The following is an 18028-nucleotide window of genomic DNA, read 5'->3' as shown; positions in this document are numbered from 1 at the left end:
CTCGTGGTTCCCCGTCCAGCCCCGGGCGCACCCTCTTTGTGCAGTCCTTGTAGCGTGCGCGCCAGCTCGGCGTTGGAAAGGCCGCTGAGGCGCGTGGCCTGGCAGAAGAACGCGAGACCCGCGTGTGAGCGCCCGGTGCTGCCGTGGCAGCGGGGCCCGCCCTTCCAGCTGCAGTTCAGCCGCAGAGACCGCTGCTTCCTGGAGTAGTAGCTTGAAGGAGAAAAGTGGGTAGCCGCCTAAGACACCGCCTCCCTCAGTCTTCTCCATCTCACCGGTGGGGCCACCAAAGCAGGACGGGAAGCCACTTGTCTCTTGTCTGGGGCAAGCTGGGGCCCAGGAAACTGACCGAGAATTTGGGGCTCCCGCCTCTGGGCAGGGATCTCTGGGGACTCTGGCATGGGGCAGAGTCCGCTCTTTCCCTCCTGGGCCCCGAAGCTGGGTACAGCTGTGCCCACCTCATCACCTCCTGCGCCGACTTGTAGGGCACGAAGCCCAGACTCATCAGCTTGAAGAGCGTCTCTAAGAAGAGAGTCTGCAAGCCGTGGGGGTCACAGACCCTGCTGTTCCTCACCTTGCCTGGGGGCCAGAGAACAGGGGGGAGGTCAGGAGGTGCCTCCTCCAGGCCACGCCCATTCCCGCCCCACCAGCCCCGCCCCTCACCCAAGCACTGAGCCAGGCGGTGGCTGTCAGTGAGGACACCCAGGAAGTCTTCGAAGCTTACGCTTCCATCACCTGGGAAGAGAGAGAGGAGAGGGTGCTGCGGGTGCCTGCGGCAAGCAGAAGACCTGCTGTGCGTACTTGTTAGGGGCTTGCAGCAGTTCCAGGCTTTAGAGAATGCAGTCCTGCCTCTAGCCAAGTGTTACCCCAAATTGAGTGGGGGAGAAATAGCCCTTGCCCTGGGGGAGCCCCAAGTCAGGATGAGGATTATGCCAGCAGGAATGTTTAGGGGCTAGGGGACAGGTGTGTTGATCAGGGCAGGCTTCCTGGAAGAGCAAACTTTAAAAATAGGATCAGGCAGGAGTTCCCTGGTGGCCCAGCAGTTAAGAATCCAGCCTTGTCACTGCTGTGGCATGGGTTGGGTTCCATCCCTGACCTGGGAACTTCTGCATGCCACAACCTGGCCAAAAAAAAAAAAAAAAAAAAGGACCAGGCCAGGGATTTTGTGGGCAAGGGAGGCATTCTTCAGGGCTAGAGGTGGGAGGGGACAAGAGGGCAGGGATGGGGACACCCACCATCCAAGTCTGCCTGCCCCAGAGCCTCACACATCTCTTGTGGGCTCAGCTGGACACCCGCATTGCACAGGGCAGCTTTCATGCTGTGCATGTCCACGGTGCCTGCTGGGCTGGAGCTGAACAGTTTGAAGACATCCTGGAACGCTAGGGGCCGGGAGGGGGAAAGGCAGCAGGTAAAGAGCACACACAGGAACACTGAGATTCGCCCACTGTGGCCCGGATGAGACAAGACTGGAATCCACCAACCCCCTGGGTATTATAACAATGTAAAGAAAACAGTGGCTGCTGTGTGTTGGCACTTGTTACGTGTCCATTCAATTCTCGTGTTGAAAACTCACGTTTGGACATGTTTATATGAAAAACATTAAAAACTCATGTCCAAGGTCATGTCTCCAGTAGGGGTAATGCTGGGCTTTGGACGCCAGCAGTCTGGCCCTGGAGACAGTGCCTGAGGGCTCCTTGAGCGCTGCTGGCGCCTGGCACATAGCAGGTACTGAAAATCACTGATGATGAATAGAATGATTCTGCTTTGAGGGGTCCCTGCCAATATCAGGGCATGATCTTGGCAAGGGCATTGGGATTCCTTCCACCCCTACTCACAGCCCCCACAGCCCCAAACCCCAGCAGCGTGGGGACCTCAGATTCTTTTTTTCCATCCTTTCTCCCAGTTTCCCTTCTTCCTTCCATTCTGTTCATTCATCCACCATCCATCCATCCACTATCTAAATACTTTCTTTCTTTCTTTTTTTTGTCTTTTTGCCTTTTCTAGGGCCACACCCAGGCTAGGGGTCTAATCGGAGCTGTAGCCGCCAAGCCTATGCCAGAGCCATAGCAGCGCTGGATCTGAGCCACATCTGCAACCTACACCACAGCCCACAGCAATACCGGATCCTTGACCCACTGAGCAAGGACAGGGATCGAACCCATAACCTCATCGTTCCTAGTCAGATTCGTTAATCACTGAGCCACGACAGGAACTCCTCTAAATGCTTTCTATCCACCAATCCATCCATCCATCCCTTCTTCACACTCCCCCACCCACCCCCAGCAGTGAACCCTGGGGTAGCAGAGATGAGCAAGTCTGACTGGCAGGGAGAGAAGGTTCCAATACAATCACTGGCTTGGCTTCTCACAGCCTTCCCAGCCCCTGGGCAGCCAAGTCGGTTGCATTCTGCTCTGAGCACCCCCTGGTTTTCCTCCCAGCTTCCAGTCCTGAGCCCTTACCTGCCAGCTGCCGGGGTGTCAGGGGTAGCAGGTTCTTGTCTGCAAAGCTGCCTCAGGGGGAAGAGGATGGAAAGGTCTTTGAACCTGCTGCAGACAGATGCCAGGACCAGGCAGGCCTTTCCCCAAACCCAGAGACCCAGGCCTGGCCTCCAGTCCCTGTGCTCACCTCTGGGACATGGCACTTGGGCCTGACTGCACTGTGTGGGCCCCCAGGCCCTTGAATTCCCTCGCCCTCTGGGAGGCCTGCTCAGCCCCTCGGGCTGCGGCCGCTGCTGGCTCCATTTGGGTCCGCAGAGCCGCGCGCTTCTGCGGCCTCCTCTTCTGTGTTCGGCTGGCCTGCCCCTCTCCTGGGTCTCGCGAGAACAGTTGCTGAGGCTTCTGTGGAGGCCTTGGGGGTGGGGAGAAGACAGGCCTGAGTGGCCCAGACCATTTGAGTGCTCAGACTCCAGGGCACCTGGGACCAGAGCTGTGGGGGCACAGCATTACTTCCTAGGACCTCCCTCCTACCCCCGCCAGGCCAGCCTGCACCCACGGTTCTCTCTGCAGGGGGTTCTGGGGACAGTGGCTTGGAGGAATAATGGACCTGGCCCTGGTCACCTGTACGTTCTCTTTGCTGATGGCGATCGCTTGGTTTTCCGCCCTCTGCTGCCTGAAAGGCAGAGTCACAGGGTCGGAGGCGAGTCCAGTGCCCCCTCCCGCAGCCCCCAGGCTGGCTTCGGTGTGGACTTTAACACCTTTTGGCAGGGGTGCCCTTCTCCCTCATCACAGATCTGCTCCTCTCTGCAGGGGAACCTGCTATTGTAGTCTTTTGAGTTTCTGCCTCCCTTAAGGCACCTGAATTTGTGACTCCGCTCCAGAAGCTAACAAGATGGCAAAGGCCCAAGGAACAGGCAACCCCCCCAAGTCCCCAAGTCAAGGCGTGGGAGGGTGGGGTCCAGCCAAAGTGGGGCTGTGGCCCACTTACCCCAAGTCCCCTGGGAAGGAAGGCGCCCTTCCTCCAAAGGCAAACCCACAAACCACAGGAAGGACAAAATAGTCCCTTAAGATGCGTCCCAACAGCCAGATGACTCTCTGGCCCAGCCCCTCTCCAGACGCTCATCTCTGCATCTCTTCTTCATCCCTCCTTCCAGCTTCCTGCCCCTTTTTTTTGGCTCTGGCCCATTCCATCCTTTTTTTTTTTTTAAAGGGCCACACCTGGGGCATATAGAGGTTCCCAGGCTAGGGGTTGAATCAGAGATGTAGCTGCTGGTCTACACCACAGCCACAGCAATGCAGGATCTGAGCCGTGTCTGCGACCTACACTTCAGCTCTCGGCAATGCCGGATCCTTAACCCACTGAGCAAGGCCAGGGATTGAACCCACAACCTTAGTTGCTAGTGGATTCGTTTCCACTGTGCCACCATGGGAACTCCCTGCGGGCCATTCTTAACTGTTCATCCTCTCCGAATCCTATTCTCCCAGGCTCTGGGCACCTCTCTCCTCAGCCCCTTCTCAGGTGGGGCAGGATCCTGAGGTTCTGCGGGGCTTTCGTTTGATGGGAGACCTTGGCCCAGAGTAGGTCTTACCAGGGCCCCAGCCTTGGTGCTGCCTCCCCTTCTCCTTCTTCCCAACTTACCTCTTCCTGCCCATGTCCAACCCGCACTCCAAATTCTCTTCCCTCCTGTGCTGCCATCTCCTCTTCCAGAAGCTTCCCCACATTGCCTGTCCTCCCCCACTGTGGTGGAGGCTTGTGCCTTTGTGTGCATGTTTAGTACGTGTGTCTGGATCACGGGCACTGTGTTTGTATGTGCCTCGTGTACGGCACGTGTGGAACACACTTCCTTGGTCTGTGTGTAGATGCAGTATGTGAAAGTCTACGTGTAATGTGCTGGTCAGCTGCTGGGGTGTGTATGTGTGTGTGTGTGTCTGGGTTGCCTGTGGAAGTGCACCGTTACACACGGGCTCTCCCCTACATAGGAGGTGCCTCTGACTCAAGGCTGTGGGCCCCTGAAGGACCAGTCTTTCGGCTTAACTCTTCCCCCCTTCGAAGGACACCAGCCCCTCCCCCCACGAGGCCTTCCCCATGGAGAGAAGCAGAAAGACCTCCTCTGAGAACCTTCTCGCCTCCTCAGCCCCACCCTCAGGCTCTCACCTCGGAGGATCTCAACATACCCCTTTTTATTTTATTTTATTTATGTTAGCTTTTCATGGTTGCACCTGCAGCATATGGAGGTTCCCAGGCTAGGGGCCGAATCAGAGCTGCAGCCTCCGCCTACGCCACAGCCACAGCAATGAGGGATCTGAGCCGAGTCTGTGACCTACACCCCAGCTCACGGCAATGCCGGATCCTTAACCCACTGAATGAGGCCAGGGATTGAACCCACGTCTTCATGGATACCAGTTGGGTTCATTACCACTGCGCCACAATGTGAGCTCCCCAACATACCCCTTTTTATACCTAAGAAATAGAAAGGGCACTACTGAGGCCTCCAGGGACTAGTCCCTAGTCTCTACTGCCCACCTAGTCTCACCTGGCTAGGTGAAGGTGAGCAGAACCACCCCTGGGGAGTCAGCAGGGACAAAACAGGCCTGGCAGAGCACTCAGGGGGCAGGGGGTACTGGGGTAGCTACAAAATGGGGGTGGCATCCCTAAAAAAATCCAGACCAGGGTGCCACAGCCAGAGGAGCTCACTGGTCCAGGAGCGTTTGCACAAAAAGTCTGAGCCAAGGGCCAGCACTGGAGGCTTTACTCATTTTGTCTAGTCATTTCTCTGGGGAAGTGGGGGACGACAGCTTAAAATGGATTTTCAGCAATAATGGACTCCCTTTCTTGGTTCCCGGCACTGAGCTGCAACGCAAAAGAGAGAGTGTCACTTGGGCCCCAGAGGAGGGTCAAGGGAGAGGGCTGAGCCCAGAGGCCTCTCCGAGGAAGGCCCTGGGGCTAAGAGGGCCTCTTCCGGCCTCGGGCTGATGGGCTGCGGGAGTTCTGCTGTGTTCATTATCTCCAGGAAGCACAGGCGCTGGAGAACCCGGGTCCCTCCTTCCCGGCTTGATGGAGGTAGGTGTCCTGGGCCCAGGGCTGGGGACATGGTGTTTTCAGGAAGGCGGCCACTGGCATTTCCAGTGAGGGGGAGGCATCTACGCTCTGGGTGGGAAGTTCCTGATGCCAGAATGGCGTCCTAGTTCCCACTCTGACCCCAGGTCCCTGCCCCAGCCCTGGAGCACTCACCCTCCATGGTCCCCGGGGCCTCCTCCAGCCCTGGCCTTGGCTCTGTGCCTCAGCCCATTGGAACCTTGTTCCCAGCAGCCTTTATGAGGTCAATGAGGTTGAGACATCACATCCCACCCCATCCCCTAGCCGGGCCCTCATTCCACTATCCGCCCCCACCACCCCCCGGGGCCCTGTGAGGAGTGGACCCCCTACCCATCCCTGTTGCAGCCCGCTCCTGGGGGAAGCCATGGGCCAGCCTCTCACTCACTCTTTTTCAGCTCCTTGCGGCTGAGGGGACATGTTCGGGGACTGGAGGAATTTCACTTCTCCTTCAATGGTGGCCCTCTTGAACCCCGGCTTGCTGAAGTCAAGGTAAGGGTGAGGTAAACGCCTGTCTTCCTCCTTGGGAGCTTTCGGCAGCTCCCTGGTTTCTAGCGGTTTCTCTGGAGGCAAGTCCTGGCTGGGCTTTTCCTGCTTTGGCTTGTCCGTGGTGGCCTCTGCAGAAGGCTCCGTAGCCTTCTGGGGTGGGGCTTTGATCAGGTGCTTCAAGCTGGGCAAGTCCGTCTTGCTGGAGGAGGCCACAGCCAGGGAGGATGCCAAGTTGATCAGCTCTGCCAAGCCGATGGTTTGTGGGGAGCAGGGCGGGTCTGGGCTGGGAGGCTGGGGGGAGCCTGAGTCTGGAGGAGCGGGCTGGTCACTGGGGTCCTGGAGCAGCTTCTTGGAGCACAAGGTATCCTTGGAGATCAAGGGCTTCTTTGGGTGTCTTGAGGTCCTGGTTGGGCTCTTCTGGGTCTTCTCTTGCAGGCTGTGTTCTGAGGCCTGGATGAGCTTGTCTGACCAGAAGAGGTGCCTGGAGGTCTGGACACGGATGGAGCGATGGTCGGGGGACAACACCTTTTCCTTCTCTGCGAAACCCAGGTAGCTGGAGTTGGACTTCGTACTCCACTGGCTGATGTCCTTCTGCCTTAGCCCCTCTGGGTGGGGGTGGAGGGACTCTAACCTAGGTCCCTGGGGCTTCGGGTCTTCATTATAGGGCTCCAGGTTGGCCATCTGCAACTTGGGCTCTGCCTTCGGCTTGACCTCAGGCTTGCCTACGACCCCTGAGCACAGCTCCGGCTGCTTGAAGGCCTGGGGCTTCCATTCTGGCCCCAGTTTAGGGTCTGGGTTCAGGACCTCTTTGTATGGGAGCTCCAGCTCTAGCAATTCTTTCTCCAGCTGAAAGGTTTCAGTAGAAAGCTAAGGACCTGGCTGCCCCTGAGGTCCTCCCTGTCACCCATTCCTTGCCCTGTCCCCCTTGTTCTTGTGCTCACTCCCCCCGCCCCCACACTTGTCTCTTGGAAGTGATGGGGTGGTGGTGGGGCAAGGGGGTGGTATGGGTGGGTGTGCTTGTTTGTGCCAGCACTGGCCTGGTACTAGGGTCCCAGAATTGTCAAGGGGTAGGTGCTGGTCAGGCTTTAGAGAGGATGGGCTCGAAGAGCCCTGCCCCTTGCTTCCCGCCTCCTCATGAGAGGTGACACCACCCACTGTTACCTCCATCTCATCTTCATCTTCCAGCTGGAGCTGGCTGTAGATTCTCCTAAGACAGAAGGAGACAGAGTGGGTGACAGCACTCCATGGGGTGGATGGGGTGGCTTCAAGTGAGGGTCTCCGGAGCCCTGAAAGCCCCCTGCCTTGTGCGAAGGCTGGCAAGAGGCCCCCAGCTCACCCCCCTGCTGTGCCCACTCCCACCAAGAATTCCAGAGTCTCAAACTTCAGTGAGTTCAGGAAGCACCTAGAACTTAGCAAGTTGCCCCCCTCCCCACCCGCAAAGAGGGATCCTGCTGGTTGGAGGTGAGGCCCAGGAATCTTCATTTTAATCCAGCATTCCAGCGAGCCAGTGCCCTGAAGGCAGCTCCCTGCAGACGGAGAAGCCCAGAGCAACACCCTCTCCCAGACCTGCACAATCCCAGCTTGGCAGATCTGAGATGCTGAGGTGTGGAGGGTGCCCTTGGTTCTTGTGGGTAGTTTGCTGCCATCTTGGCCATTGCCCTCGGTACTCAGCCATTGTGCCCACCCCACCTTAGGCACCTGCCCACCCTCATCTCGGACAGAGCTCTGTCCTTAGAGAAAGGCAGCTATAAGAGGCCAGGTTCCATCCATGCCCCTCCCACCCCAGTCCTCCTCCCATAACAGGGGCTGGAGGCAGAAATGGGGGGGGGGGATGATACCCCCCACCTCACTGTCTTTTGGTCCAGATACTGCCTTTGGGAAGATTTTGGAAATGGGCAAGATAGAGGGGGATCCTGGTGGGGATGTGAAAACTTGGCAGCTGGGGCAGCTGGTGAGGGTTGGTGATCTCGGAGGGCTGGGGAGAGGTCCTGCGATGATGGGGGACTGGTTCTCACTGTGACTCCGCAGTGTCCACCGACTCCTTGCCACAGCAGGGAAATCCATTGGCACCTGGCAGGGAGAAGGAGGTGAGGGCAGGGGAGCTGCTGGCGGGGGACAGCCCCTGAGAGGTTCTGGGGCCCCAGCCGGTGGTGCTGCTCCAGCCACGCCCTCCCTCCCTGCCCCTTACCTCTGCCTCCCCTCTTCTCTTGCCTTCCCCTCTCCCCTTCTGCTCTCCCCGCCCTCCCTGGCCAGTGTCACCAGCCCTGTCCTCCAGGTCTGCTCCCCTCCGCTTGCCCTGATCTATCGTGTTCTCCATCAGGGCAAAAACTATAGCAGTCACTTCCATTTATCGAGTGGTTCCAGCCCAGGCAGCGTGTTGAGCACTTTCTCTGCTTTAGCTCATTGATTCAACACAAAAGTTGAGACGAGGTTCACTTGCCCAGGGTCCCTCAGCTGATCATTCAGGAAGTCAGGACTTGAATGCAGGATTCTTTTTTTTTTTTTTTTTTAAGTTCCCAGGATAGGGGTCGAATCGGAGCTGCAGCTGCCAACTTATGCCACAGGCACAGCCACAGCAACATGGATCTGAGTCGTGTCTGTGACCTATGCCACAGCTCAGAGCAACGCTGGATCCTTAACCCACTGAACAGGACCATGGATGGAACCAGTGTCCTTATGGATGCCAGTTGGGTTTGTTACCACTGAACCACAACGGGAACCTCTTCTTCTTTTTTTTTTTTTTTTTGTCCTTTGTCTTTTAGGGCCGCACCCACAGCATATGGAGGGTCGAATCGGAGCTGTAGCTCCCGGCCTACACCACAGCCACAGCAACACCAGATCTGAGCCGTGTTTATGACCTACACCACAGCTCACAGCAACGCCGGATCGTTAACCCACTGAGCAAGGCCAGGGATCGAACCCACAACCTCACGGTTCCTAGTCGGATTTGTTTCCGCTGCGCCACAATGGGAACTCCAACAATGGGAGCTTCTTGAATGCAGGTTTGACTCAAGAAATTTAACTCCCCTGCTCGGCATGCTGTCCCAACCTGGGGGCTGTAACTGTGTGAGCTTCCCTATCACACCCCAGATGAAATGTCATCTCCCTCTGTTCCTACCTCTCCGCCCCCTTCCTCCATTCTCTTTGGCCAGGCTTCAGATCTACCACACACCCTAGTCGTGGCCTGAAATCTGCCCTCTCTTCCCCTGGCTTTTCACTCCATCACTCCCTGGGGTCATCCATCCAACTCCAGGCCAGGGTTCTCACTCCAGGAGCTTCATCTGAGATGATGCTGACACCCATCTGGTTATTTATGGGCTCTGAAGAGGGGACTGACTCTTTTGGGGGGGGGGCTGTCCCTCACCCCAGTCCTGGAGCCTTGTATCTTTTTTTGCTCTTGGCTGCACCTGCAGCACATAGAATTTCCCTGGCCAGGGATTGAATCTGAGTCGCAGCTGTAACCTACACCACAGCTGTGGCAATGCCGGATCCTTAACCCACTGTAGCACGGCAGGAATTCTGAAGCTTGCATCTTTTACTGCAGAAGCTTCTTTTTCATCCTTTGGAGATAGGGGCCACCGGGCTGTCCCATTCTCTGAGGGTAGTGGATAGGGGTTGCTGGAAAGGGGTCATGCCGCTGAGCACGTTGGGTCCCTGTGAGCCTGGAGTGTGGCAGGAAGTGACAGCCTTGGCTCTGGCTGAGAATTGCTCCTAAGATTATAGCAGAGGATTTGAATGTGCTGCAGGTTCTTCCTAGCGATGTAGCGGTTAGGGAGGGTCCTTGCATGGCTGGTCCTGGTGCTGGGATTTGGGTTCCTCCACGTTCAGCTTGGGCCTGGGCTCCTGGATCAGCTGGGTGGCTGGGCTAGGAGTGCCCTGGGGACAGGCTCCCAGTGGCCAGCTTACTGGTTCTCGACCAACATGCTTCCTGCGACCAACTCTTGGCTTCCTCCCCACGTCTCTCTTCATCTCCAGCTCTACCCACCCCAGGTGCTGCTATTCCTCAGGCTTTTGACCTCACAGCTTTCCTGGGTTTGCTTTATAAAGTTTCCCTGAGCAATGCAATCAACGAAGCCTTCCATAAACAGCAACCGGATATGGAGAGGAGAAATTATTATGGTATCAACCTCATTGCAGCCCTGAGGGTTGGAAGCAAAAGTCTGAGGTCGACTCAACTTGGGGCCTCCGTGTCCAAGTTGGGCATGTTCTATTGGGCATTCAAGTGACATTTTGTAGTATGTAAAATAATTTCAATTTCCAGTGGTGGGTGGTTGTTATACAGAAATGTATTGATCTTGGTGTTCACTTGTGGTGCAGTGGGTTAAGGATCTGGCGTTGCCGCTGCTGTGGCTTGGGTTGCTGCTGTGGCATGGGTTCCATCCCTGGCCTGGGAACTTCCATATGCCCCCCCCCGGGGGGGAGGCAAAAACAAACAAACAAACAAAGAAATGTATTGATCTTGTGTCCTGCAACCATCCTAAAATCTTAGTTCTGGTAGTTTTAAAAATAACGATTCTATAGGATTTTTTACATAAACAATACTCTATGTGACTCAACACAGTCTTACTTCTTCCCAATCGGGATGTTTCTTATTTCCTTTTTTACCCTTATCTTACTGAGAATAATCTCTAGAACAATGTCTTTTTTTTTTTTTTTTTCTTTTTAGGGCCACACCTGTGGCATATGGAAGTTCCCAGGCTAGGGATGGAATTGGAGCTACAGCTGTTGGCTTATGCCACAGTCACAGCAATGCGGGATCCAAGCCACATCTGCTACTTACACCATAGCTCACGGCAATGCTGATCCCCAACCCAATGAGTGAGGCCAGGAATTGAACCCTCATCCTCATGGATACTAGTCGGAGTTGTTTCCTCTGTGTCACGATGGTAACTCCTAAATTTCTCTTTTTAAACTTTTTTTTTTTTTTTTTTTTTTGTCTTTTTAGGGCTGCACCTGCAGCATATGAAGTTCCCAGGGTAGGGGTCAATGGAGCTATGGTTGCCGTCCTACGCCAGAGCCACAGCAATGCGGGATCTGAGCTGTGTCTGTGACCTACACCACAGCTCATGGCAACACTGGATCCTTAACCCACTGAGCAAGGCCAGGGATCCAATCCCTATCCTCATGGATACCGGTCAGATTCGTTACTGCTGAGCTGCTGCGGAACTCCTAAACTATTTAACTACAGCTCAGTGGCATTAAGTATATTCATACTGTTATGAAACCATCACTACAACCTATCACCAGAATATCTTTCTTTTTTCTTTCTTTCTTTTTTTTTTTTTTTTTTTTTGGCCTTTTAGGGCTGCACCTGTGGCATGTGGAGATTTCCAGACTAGCGGTTGAATCAGAGCTATAGCCTCTGGCCCACCCCACAGCCACAGCAACTGCGTGATCTGAGCCGCATCTGCGACCTACACAGCTCACGGCAATGCTGAGCGAGGCCAGGGATCGAAACTGCATCCTCGTGGATACTAGTCAGATTTGTTTCTGCTGAGCCACAATGGGAACTCCTGGAATATCTGTTTCTTCTGGAGTAGGCCTTTGGAGTTTGTTTTTTTTTTGTTTTTTGTCTTTTTGTCTTTTGTTGTTGTTGTTGCTATTTCTTGGGCCGCTCCCGCGGCATATGGAGGTTCCCAGGCTAGGGGTTGAATCGGAGCTGTAGCCACCGGCCTACGCCAGAGCCACAGCAACGCGGGATCCGAGCCGCATCTGCAACCTACACCACAGCTCACGGCAACGCCGGATCGTTAACCCACTGAGCAAGGGCAGGGACCGAACCCGCAACCTCATGGTTCCTAGTCGGATTCGTTAACAACTGCACCACGATGGGAACTCCTGGAGTTTGTATTTTTTAAAATAATTTGTCCATTTTATCTAAGTTGTCAAATTTATTGGCATAATTTATTCCTAATATTCCCTTATTACCCTTTTCATATTTGTAGAATCTGTAGTGATGTCAACTCTTTCTTTGCTCATATTGGTAATTTTTATCTTCGTTTTCTCGGGTTCAGTTTGGCTAGAGATTTATCAATTTTATTGATCCTCTAGAACCAGCCAGATGTATATCTGATCTTTCGTCTGTTCACCCTAAAATGACATCTGCCAGGTAACAGGCTCCTGCAGTCACAGGCTCCCAATCAGCTTTTTATAATTTCACTCTTACACACGGACAACCAAACATCACCAGGCATTTGAAGAAGCTGCCAACATGGGAGTGACAGACCAAGAGAAAAGATCACTCCAGTGCAGCAGAGGTAATCTGAGAAATAGAAGACCCCTTAAAAACTGTGATCATCTTCAGAGATTCAGAGGTGAAGATATTCAACAACATATACTGCATCCAAAAAGTAAGGACAAGATACTATTAAAGGGTTAAGAGACGGAGTTCCCATCATGGTGCAGCGGAAACGAATCCGACTAGGAACCATGAGGTTGCGGGTTTGATTCCTGGCCTTGCTCAGCGGGTTAAGGATGTGAGCTGTGGTGTAGGTCGCAGATGCGGCTGGGATCTGGTGTGGCTGTGGCTGTGGCATATGTAGGCAGGCAGCTACAGCTCTGATTCGACCCCTAGCCTGGGAACGTCTAAATGCCGTGGGTGTGGCTGTAAAAAGAACCCCCCCCCAAAAAAAAGAAGAAAAAAAAAAGAAGAAAAAAAAAAGAGAAATCAGAAGTTCCCTGAGTTGGAAGGTATCTTTGGTTTACAAGGATTCACTGAATGTCCAGTACTACAGATGTCAAAAGAAACTTGCTGTAAAAATTCATTGCATCGGGAACTAGGAATTCCTATATGCTCCTAAGGGGAAAAACCAGTCATCTACAAGGGGAGGAGACTCATACTGGGAAATCTCCAATGTCATCTCTCTGACACACCTAGCTGTCCAATTACGTTTTAATTTTTAGTGAACGTGTGAGACTCAGAGCCTAGCACAAGAGTAAGCCCTGAAGGGGCTTCAGTAGGTGTTGCAGGAGTGATTTAAGGGGTCTTCATCAATTTGTTAGCCTTACGAATTTGGGACCGGAAAAGCTGCTCCCCAGTTGTCAGTTCTTGGCACATTTTGAAAGCTGGCCCCTGTCCTTCTGGGAGAGAAGGGCCTGAGAAGAAAGCCTCCCTGGGGGGAGGGACGGAGCGGTTGAATCTGAGCCCCTATTATTAGAAATCTGGGAGATCCAGGGCCCTGGGTGGCAAATATCTTTGCTCCTCGGCACAGAGAGGAGTGCAATGCACACCAGAGGCGCATGATAAATATCTGTTGAAGCAGATTGCTTTTCCCTGCAAAAGCTACAAGCATCAACCAGGAACTTGATTTTAGGGGTTCTCACTCTGCAGTGTGGGATAATTCATGTGTCTTTCTTTCCTGGGCACAGGGCCACTGCTCTGTGTGCCCAGAAGCCCTCCAACAACTTTTCGAGTCTCTGGTCTTTTTTTTTTTTGTCTTTTTTTGCCTTTTCTAGGGCTGCTCCCGCGGCATACGGAGGTTCCCAGGCTAGGGGTCTAATCGGAGCTGTAGCCGCCGGCCTACGCCAGAGTCACAGCAACGCGGGATCCGAGGCGCGTCTACGACCTACACCACAGCTCACGGCAACGCCGGATCCTTAACCCACTGAGCAAGCACAGGGATCGAACCTGCAGCCTCATGGTTCCTAGTCGGATTCCTTAACCAGTGAGCCATAACGGGAACTCCTCCTCCATCTCTTGAGCGGGAACTCCTCGAGTCTGTGGGCTTTACCCCGCGGTGTGCACGTGCGTCCGTGTGTGCACTCAACCGCTTGTGCGCCGCTCTGGGTGGAAGCTGAGAGCGGTGGCGGGGTAGCACCGCCCCTCAACCGCATGAGGACCGAGGAGTTTGGCTGGGGCTGACCTTCCTTTCAGGCGCCCGGGCTTAGGGAGCAGCTGCAGGCACCCTCCCGCCTCCCCGCCGGTCCCCGCCCCGCCCCGCCCCTCACTTTCACTTTTCCCGCCAGCCCCGCCCCCCCGCGCGCGCCCGCCCGCTCCCACCTGTCACCCCCATGCTGACCGAGGCTCTGTCGGGGAGGCGGGGAGCGGGCTGGTGGCTGCTGCCCCTCCGCCTCCAGTGCGCTCTTTGGTGGGACGTTTTGGGGGGCAATGGAGATGCCCGGGGCACCGGCGCCTGTGATGTCGCTGCCTCTGTGACGTCCCTGCCTTGACCCTGTGGAGACGCAGGTGGGCAGGGAATAGCGTTCACTATTCCCGCGGCGGGGCACATGGGTGGGCTTGGTGCTTTGCGGGCGCCCTCTGGAGAAAGCGGCTCCACCTCTCCCCACAGCAGGAGCCCCTCTCCGGAGCCATCTCTGCTCTGCAGCAGGTCCAGAGGTGGAGGGCAGAGACCGGTAAGCCTGGGGTCTGCTGGGTGGAACTTCACACTGGCCCAGGGAACACAGGCACAAGGCTGATGCCCCTTCCAGGCTCAGGACCCTCCCAGAGCCTGCTGAGTGTAGAGAAGATTAGACAAGGTACCCTATGTGTGGGCGGCATCCATCCTCAAACAAGTCCTGTGTCCCCACCAAGGAACCCACCTTGGGGAAGTCATCTCTGACCGCTCAGACAGAGACTCAGAGACTTGCGGACACTTGGAGCAGCTGCAAGGACCGGCAGTCCAGGCCCACTCTCAGTTCAGTTCCCAGGAAGCCAGGCCTTAGGGATGGGGAGTGGGTGGGGGCAGTCTTTGTTCCGGGGCCCTGTCCCCACCTAGTCCTGCCTGGTCAGTGCCCAGGCCTTGGAGTCCCCCTCCCGCTCCCCTCAGCCCGGTGGTGTTTGGCTAGGGACTTCCCTGCTTGTCACCAGGTGGGGTTATCTTGCCTAACTGGTCTGAATGGAGAGCCCAGAGGTGGGATGGGAAGCACCCACCGGGAGGGGTGGTGGGAAAAGCAGCCCTGCTCAAGGGCCCTAAGGGGTGAGACTTGATAAGATCCCACCAAGAATGCAAAGGGAGGAGGTCCCTGCTGGCTCAGTGGGTTGAGAATCCACTGTTGTCACTGCTGTGGCACAGGTTCAATCCCTGGCCCAGGAATTTCTGCATGCCGTGGGCCAGGCCAAAAAAAAAAAGGCAGCTGTTAGGACACGAGGTTCAGCAAATGGACAGGCGAGAGTGGAAACAACCTTGGCCTAAACAGTTATCACTCCAAACTTTATTGCTCAGAGTCCCCTGCCGCGAGAACTCCACAGTACCAAGGCTGTGGTTCTGCAGGAACAGGGGCTGCGGGTCTCCCCTTGGGGAGCACTATGGCTCGATGTGGATAGGTGGACAGAGGCCACCTTGGTGAATGTGGGGATGAACTTCTCCCCAGGAGGACTCTCAGGGGACACCCTCTCACCCCCAGGAATTGAGGCTCGCAGGCCCCTCACCACACAGGGATTCACAGTTGATTAATGCTACATGAGTCCGGATTAGCACCCCACCAAAAGAAGAGGCCAGGCCGAGGCGATGGGTGGGGGTGGCATCTCATCTGAAAGGCATCTGGAGGAAGCTTGATGGGTCACATGCATGGAGAAGGGTCAAGAGTTGAGTCCTGTCACCCCGTCTCCTGGCCTGCCCTCCTCTCCTGGAAGGCGGCCACGAAAGTGCTTTGAGGTCATCAGAGTGCAAAGTGCAGCTGGCAGTGCCCCCGAGACCAGGGGGGACAGGGTCAGTGAGCGTGGTGCCCGAGCCGTGTCTTAGGAAGCTGGGGTGCAGATGCTGAGAGCCGCGGCCTGGGGAACAGTAGCACCTGTGTCCGCCGCTTTCCTTTGCGTCTGTTGTGCACCAGTCCCGACAGGCCTCGTGTCCGACTTCACTTCTACACACAAGGGAGCTGCGGGCCAGCTAGGTCAGGGCAGTGCTGGGCCTGCGCTTGGGGCTCAGGGGATGCTGCTCTGGGGAGAACTGGTGGCCAGCAGCAAAGGGGCACGTGCCTAGGCACTGAGAACCATGTCACCTGAACGACTTCTTTGGTCCTTGGCTGAAGCTGAACTCAGCTCAGGGCCTGGGTTGCAGCACCCTGAGAAGTGGGGTGCTCTCTCCCGGGAGATCCCCCAGTGGCAGGCTCTCCTCCCTCCCTGACCTGGTCTGAAAAATTTCTGGAGCTAAAAAGGCGTTTGATGGCCAGGCAAGACCGGGCAAGGGGCTCAGAGGGCTCCCCATGAACCCCAGGGCAGGGACGCCTGCCGCCCAGTCCTGTACTGGGCCTGCGGGTGGGTCATTAGACGCTACACACCCTCATACCTGCCTGGAGGCTGAGGGAGGGGCTCGCCCACCCCTCCCTGACCCGGTGGAAGCCGTTCTCCCCTGACTGCCAGCACGTAGTCACTGATCCTAACGGGTCAGGCCAGCCTGTCAGGACCAAGGCAGAAAAATCCTCTTTGTTCCCAGAGGGAAGAGGCCTCCTGCCTTCCTCCTCTTCCTCAGGCAGGCTCAGGCAGCACACAGGTGGGAGATCCTGGGAGGTGTTTTGTGAGCCCCACCTTACTGCGGCCAGTCCCTGGTCCTACCGCTGAGCTAGGGGCTGGCAGACCCCTGGGGGCAGAGCCTGGGTCGCAGGGGTGGCACTGAGCACCAAGAAGGAAGGCTGCTTCTGGCTGAGTGGAGCCGGTGGTGGAAGGCGGGTTAGGGCCTGTTCTCCAGCTGGCCGTGCTTGACCCTCCAGCTCCAGGCGAAGCTGCCGTCAGGGGCCAGGGTGCACTGCAGGTCGATGCCTGAGTCTGGCACCTCCATGTCATAGCGCACGGGCTGCCCGTCCTTGGTGACCAAGCTGAAGGCTGCGGCTGGGATCTGGGGGCAGAGCAAACCAGAGGCCTCAGAGCGGCAGGGGAGCTGAAGCTTCCTGGGAGTGCAGAGCGGATGGTCTGCCTTCGAGCCGGGAGACACCCACCTCTGGCCAAGCCGGCAGCCCTGACTATGTGCAATATCTGCCTTTCCTTCTGGAAGACCTGACCCGGCCCAGGTACAGACCCTGAGGAAGCAGTCTTGCCCTGGGACCCTGGGGGGACCTCCCAACAGTGCCATTCCTACATATTCCAAAGCCTCTTTCCTGGAGGACTGGGCGAGGCGCGCTGGATCCTGGGACTCCGCCCCTGAACAGGCACCTGCCCCCTTACCTGGCTGCTGATGCCAGTTGCGATGTCTCCCACCTTGACCCGGTGGAACTCCCGGATGTGCAGGTGTTCGCCATTGAGAGACTGGATCTGGACTTTCACACCTGGAAGGCAGGCAAGGTCACCGTCAGGGGAGCGGCTGTGAGCTCCCTAAGGAACCCAACGTGGAGTGAAGTGGGGGGGCTCTGAGGACGTTGCAGAGGCGGCCTTTAGGATGCTGTGGCCGCAATGTTACACTCCTGCCAGCTCTTCCTGGCCATCGTCCGTCGACACTGGGAATTTGGCCCACACCATGCAAAGAGCTAAGGTTGGCTGCTATGGGAAAGCAGAAGGAACTGGAGACTGAGATTCTTAAATTACTGTGGGCAAGTGAGACTGTAATGTCCCCTGAGGTGGAGCAGCCTCTGGCCAGGCGTGAGGGCTTGGTGCCATGAGTCACAGGGGCCCTTGGAAGGGCCAAGGACTGTGAGCTGATGAAACCCTTGCTCTGTCAAAATCACAACACCAACTGTGCAGCCACGCTGGAAAACAAAAACGGTCTGCCTAGGTTGCTTTCTCATCTTCTGACCTCAAAGCCAGGGGAGGATCTCGGCACACCTACTGCCGAGTCCTTCACGCAAATGCTCATGGGCTCCTGTTTGCCCTTTTCCCTTAGAAGACATTACGCGCTCAGTTTTTTTTTTTTTTTTTTTTTAAATTCCAGGCCTGGAGACTGCTCTCTGCCCCAAGCTGAAGACCTTCTAGGGCTCCATCAGCCGTGCACGGAGAACCACATGCACAGCTGGAGAACCAGCCTCCGCCTGGCTGCTCCACGAGTGTACACCGGAACTCAGGGTATCCCGTGAGCTCTGGAGAACCAGTGCCCTCCCAAGAAAGGCTCTGCTCATCAGGGCCTTTACTCCACACCGACTGAATGGCCAG

The 18028-nt window shown here is 55.9% G+C and overlaps 3 protein-coding genes and 1 long non-coding RNA gene across 6 annotated transcripts in view; 1 reads left to right on the top strand and 3 right to left on the bottom strand.

The window, feature by feature from the left end:
* The window catches only part of LOC100524336 (EF-hand calcium-binding domain-containing protein 3), a 3490-nt gene extending 687 nt beyond the window's left edge, over positions 1 to 2803 (bottom strand). Inside the window, exons 1-6 of the mRNA XM_084984210.1 lie at positions 2623 to 2803; positions 2457 to 2503; positions 1233 to 1376; positions 661 to 732; positions 456 to 576; positions 32 to 210 (exon numbers count right to left, since the gene is read on the bottom strand). Of these exons, the coding sequence (XP_084840336.1) occupies positions 32 to 210; positions 456 to 576; positions 661 to 732; positions 1233 to 1376; positions 2457 to 2503; positions 2623 to 2738 (679 nt within the window). The 5' untranslated portion in view covers positions 2739 to 2803. The remainder of the gene's footprint in view (positions 1 to 31; positions 211 to 455; positions 577 to 660; positions 733 to 1232; positions 1377 to 2456; positions 2504 to 2622) is intronic.
* LOC146398085 (uncharacterized) overlaps positions 1 to 18028 on the top strand; it is an 18261-nt gene extending 233 nt beyond the window's left edge. Inside the window, exons 2-5 of one of the 2 annotated variants that reach the window (XR_014821052.1) lie at positions 5444 to 5493; positions 5925 to 6018; positions 6451 to 6564; positions 17811 to 18028. This is a non-coding gene — a long non-coding RNA (uncharacterized LOC146398085). Of the gene's footprint in view, positions 1 to 5443; positions 5762 to 5924; positions 6019 to 6450; positions 6565 to 17810 lie in introns of those variants that run through there. The other variant, XR_014821053.1, reaches the window with a different exon arrangement.
* SPATA32 (spermatogenesis associated 32) lies at positions 5166 to 14386 on the bottom strand. The gene is made up of 5 exons (XM_084984208.1): positions 14015 to 14386; positions 8031 to 8085; positions 7177 to 7222; positions 5915 to 6861; positions 5166 to 5283 (listed from the first exon to the last, which is right to left on the bottom strand). Exons 1-5 carry the CDS (start codon positions 14241 to 14243, stop codon positions 5199 to 5201), a joined length of 1362 nt encoding a protein of 453 aa, XP_084840334.1. The 5' UTR covers positions 14244 to 14386; the 3' UTR covers positions 5166 to 5198.
* Positions 15138 to 18028, bottom strand: part of MAP3K14 (mitogen-activated protein kinase kinase kinase 14) — a 40084-nt gene continuing 37193 nt past the window's right edge. For both annotated transcript variants that reach the window (XR_014821014.1, XM_003131321.5), the window contains 2 exons: positions 17111 to 17211; positions 15138 to 16784 (listed from right to left, as the gene is read on the bottom strand). Coding sequence is in view for 1 of the 2 variants with exons in the window: in XM_003131321.5 (XP_003131369.2) it covers positions 16620 to 16784; positions 17111 to 17211 (266 nt within the window). In the remaining variant the exon portion in view is untranslated. The remainder of the gene's footprint in view (positions 16785 to 17110; positions 17212 to 18028) is intronic.

Source organism: Sus scrofa, chromosome 12 (assembly GCF_054392235.1).
Source record: "Sus scrofa isolate SSC_HxYL_T2T_F1_AM1 chromosome 12, Sscrofa_HxYL_maternal_Yorkshire_Landrace_v2.0, whole genome shotgun sequence".
Classification (NCBI taxonomy): Eukaryota; Metazoa; Chordata; class Mammalia; order Artiodactyla; family Suidae; genus Sus; species Sus scrofa.
Note: the sequence above shows the minus strand (reverse complement) of the source record. Positions and strands in the feature narration are given on the sequence as shown.

Bases quoted from the DNA above. Each gene is read 5' to 3' on its own strand.
- SPATA32 (XM_084984208.1), bottom strand. From the start codon at position 14,243: ATGTGCCCCGCCGCGGGAATAGTGAACGCTATTCCCTGCCCACCTGCG. The intron at 6,862-7,176 runs GTAACAGTGGGT...GAAACCTTTCAG, and splicing joins AAGATGAAGATGAGATGGAG to CTGGAGAAAGAATTGCTAGA. The intron at 5,284-5,914 runs GTGAGTGAGAGG...TTTGCGTTGCAG, and splicing joins CCGCAAGGAGCTGAAAAAGA to CTCAGTGCCGGGAACCAAGA.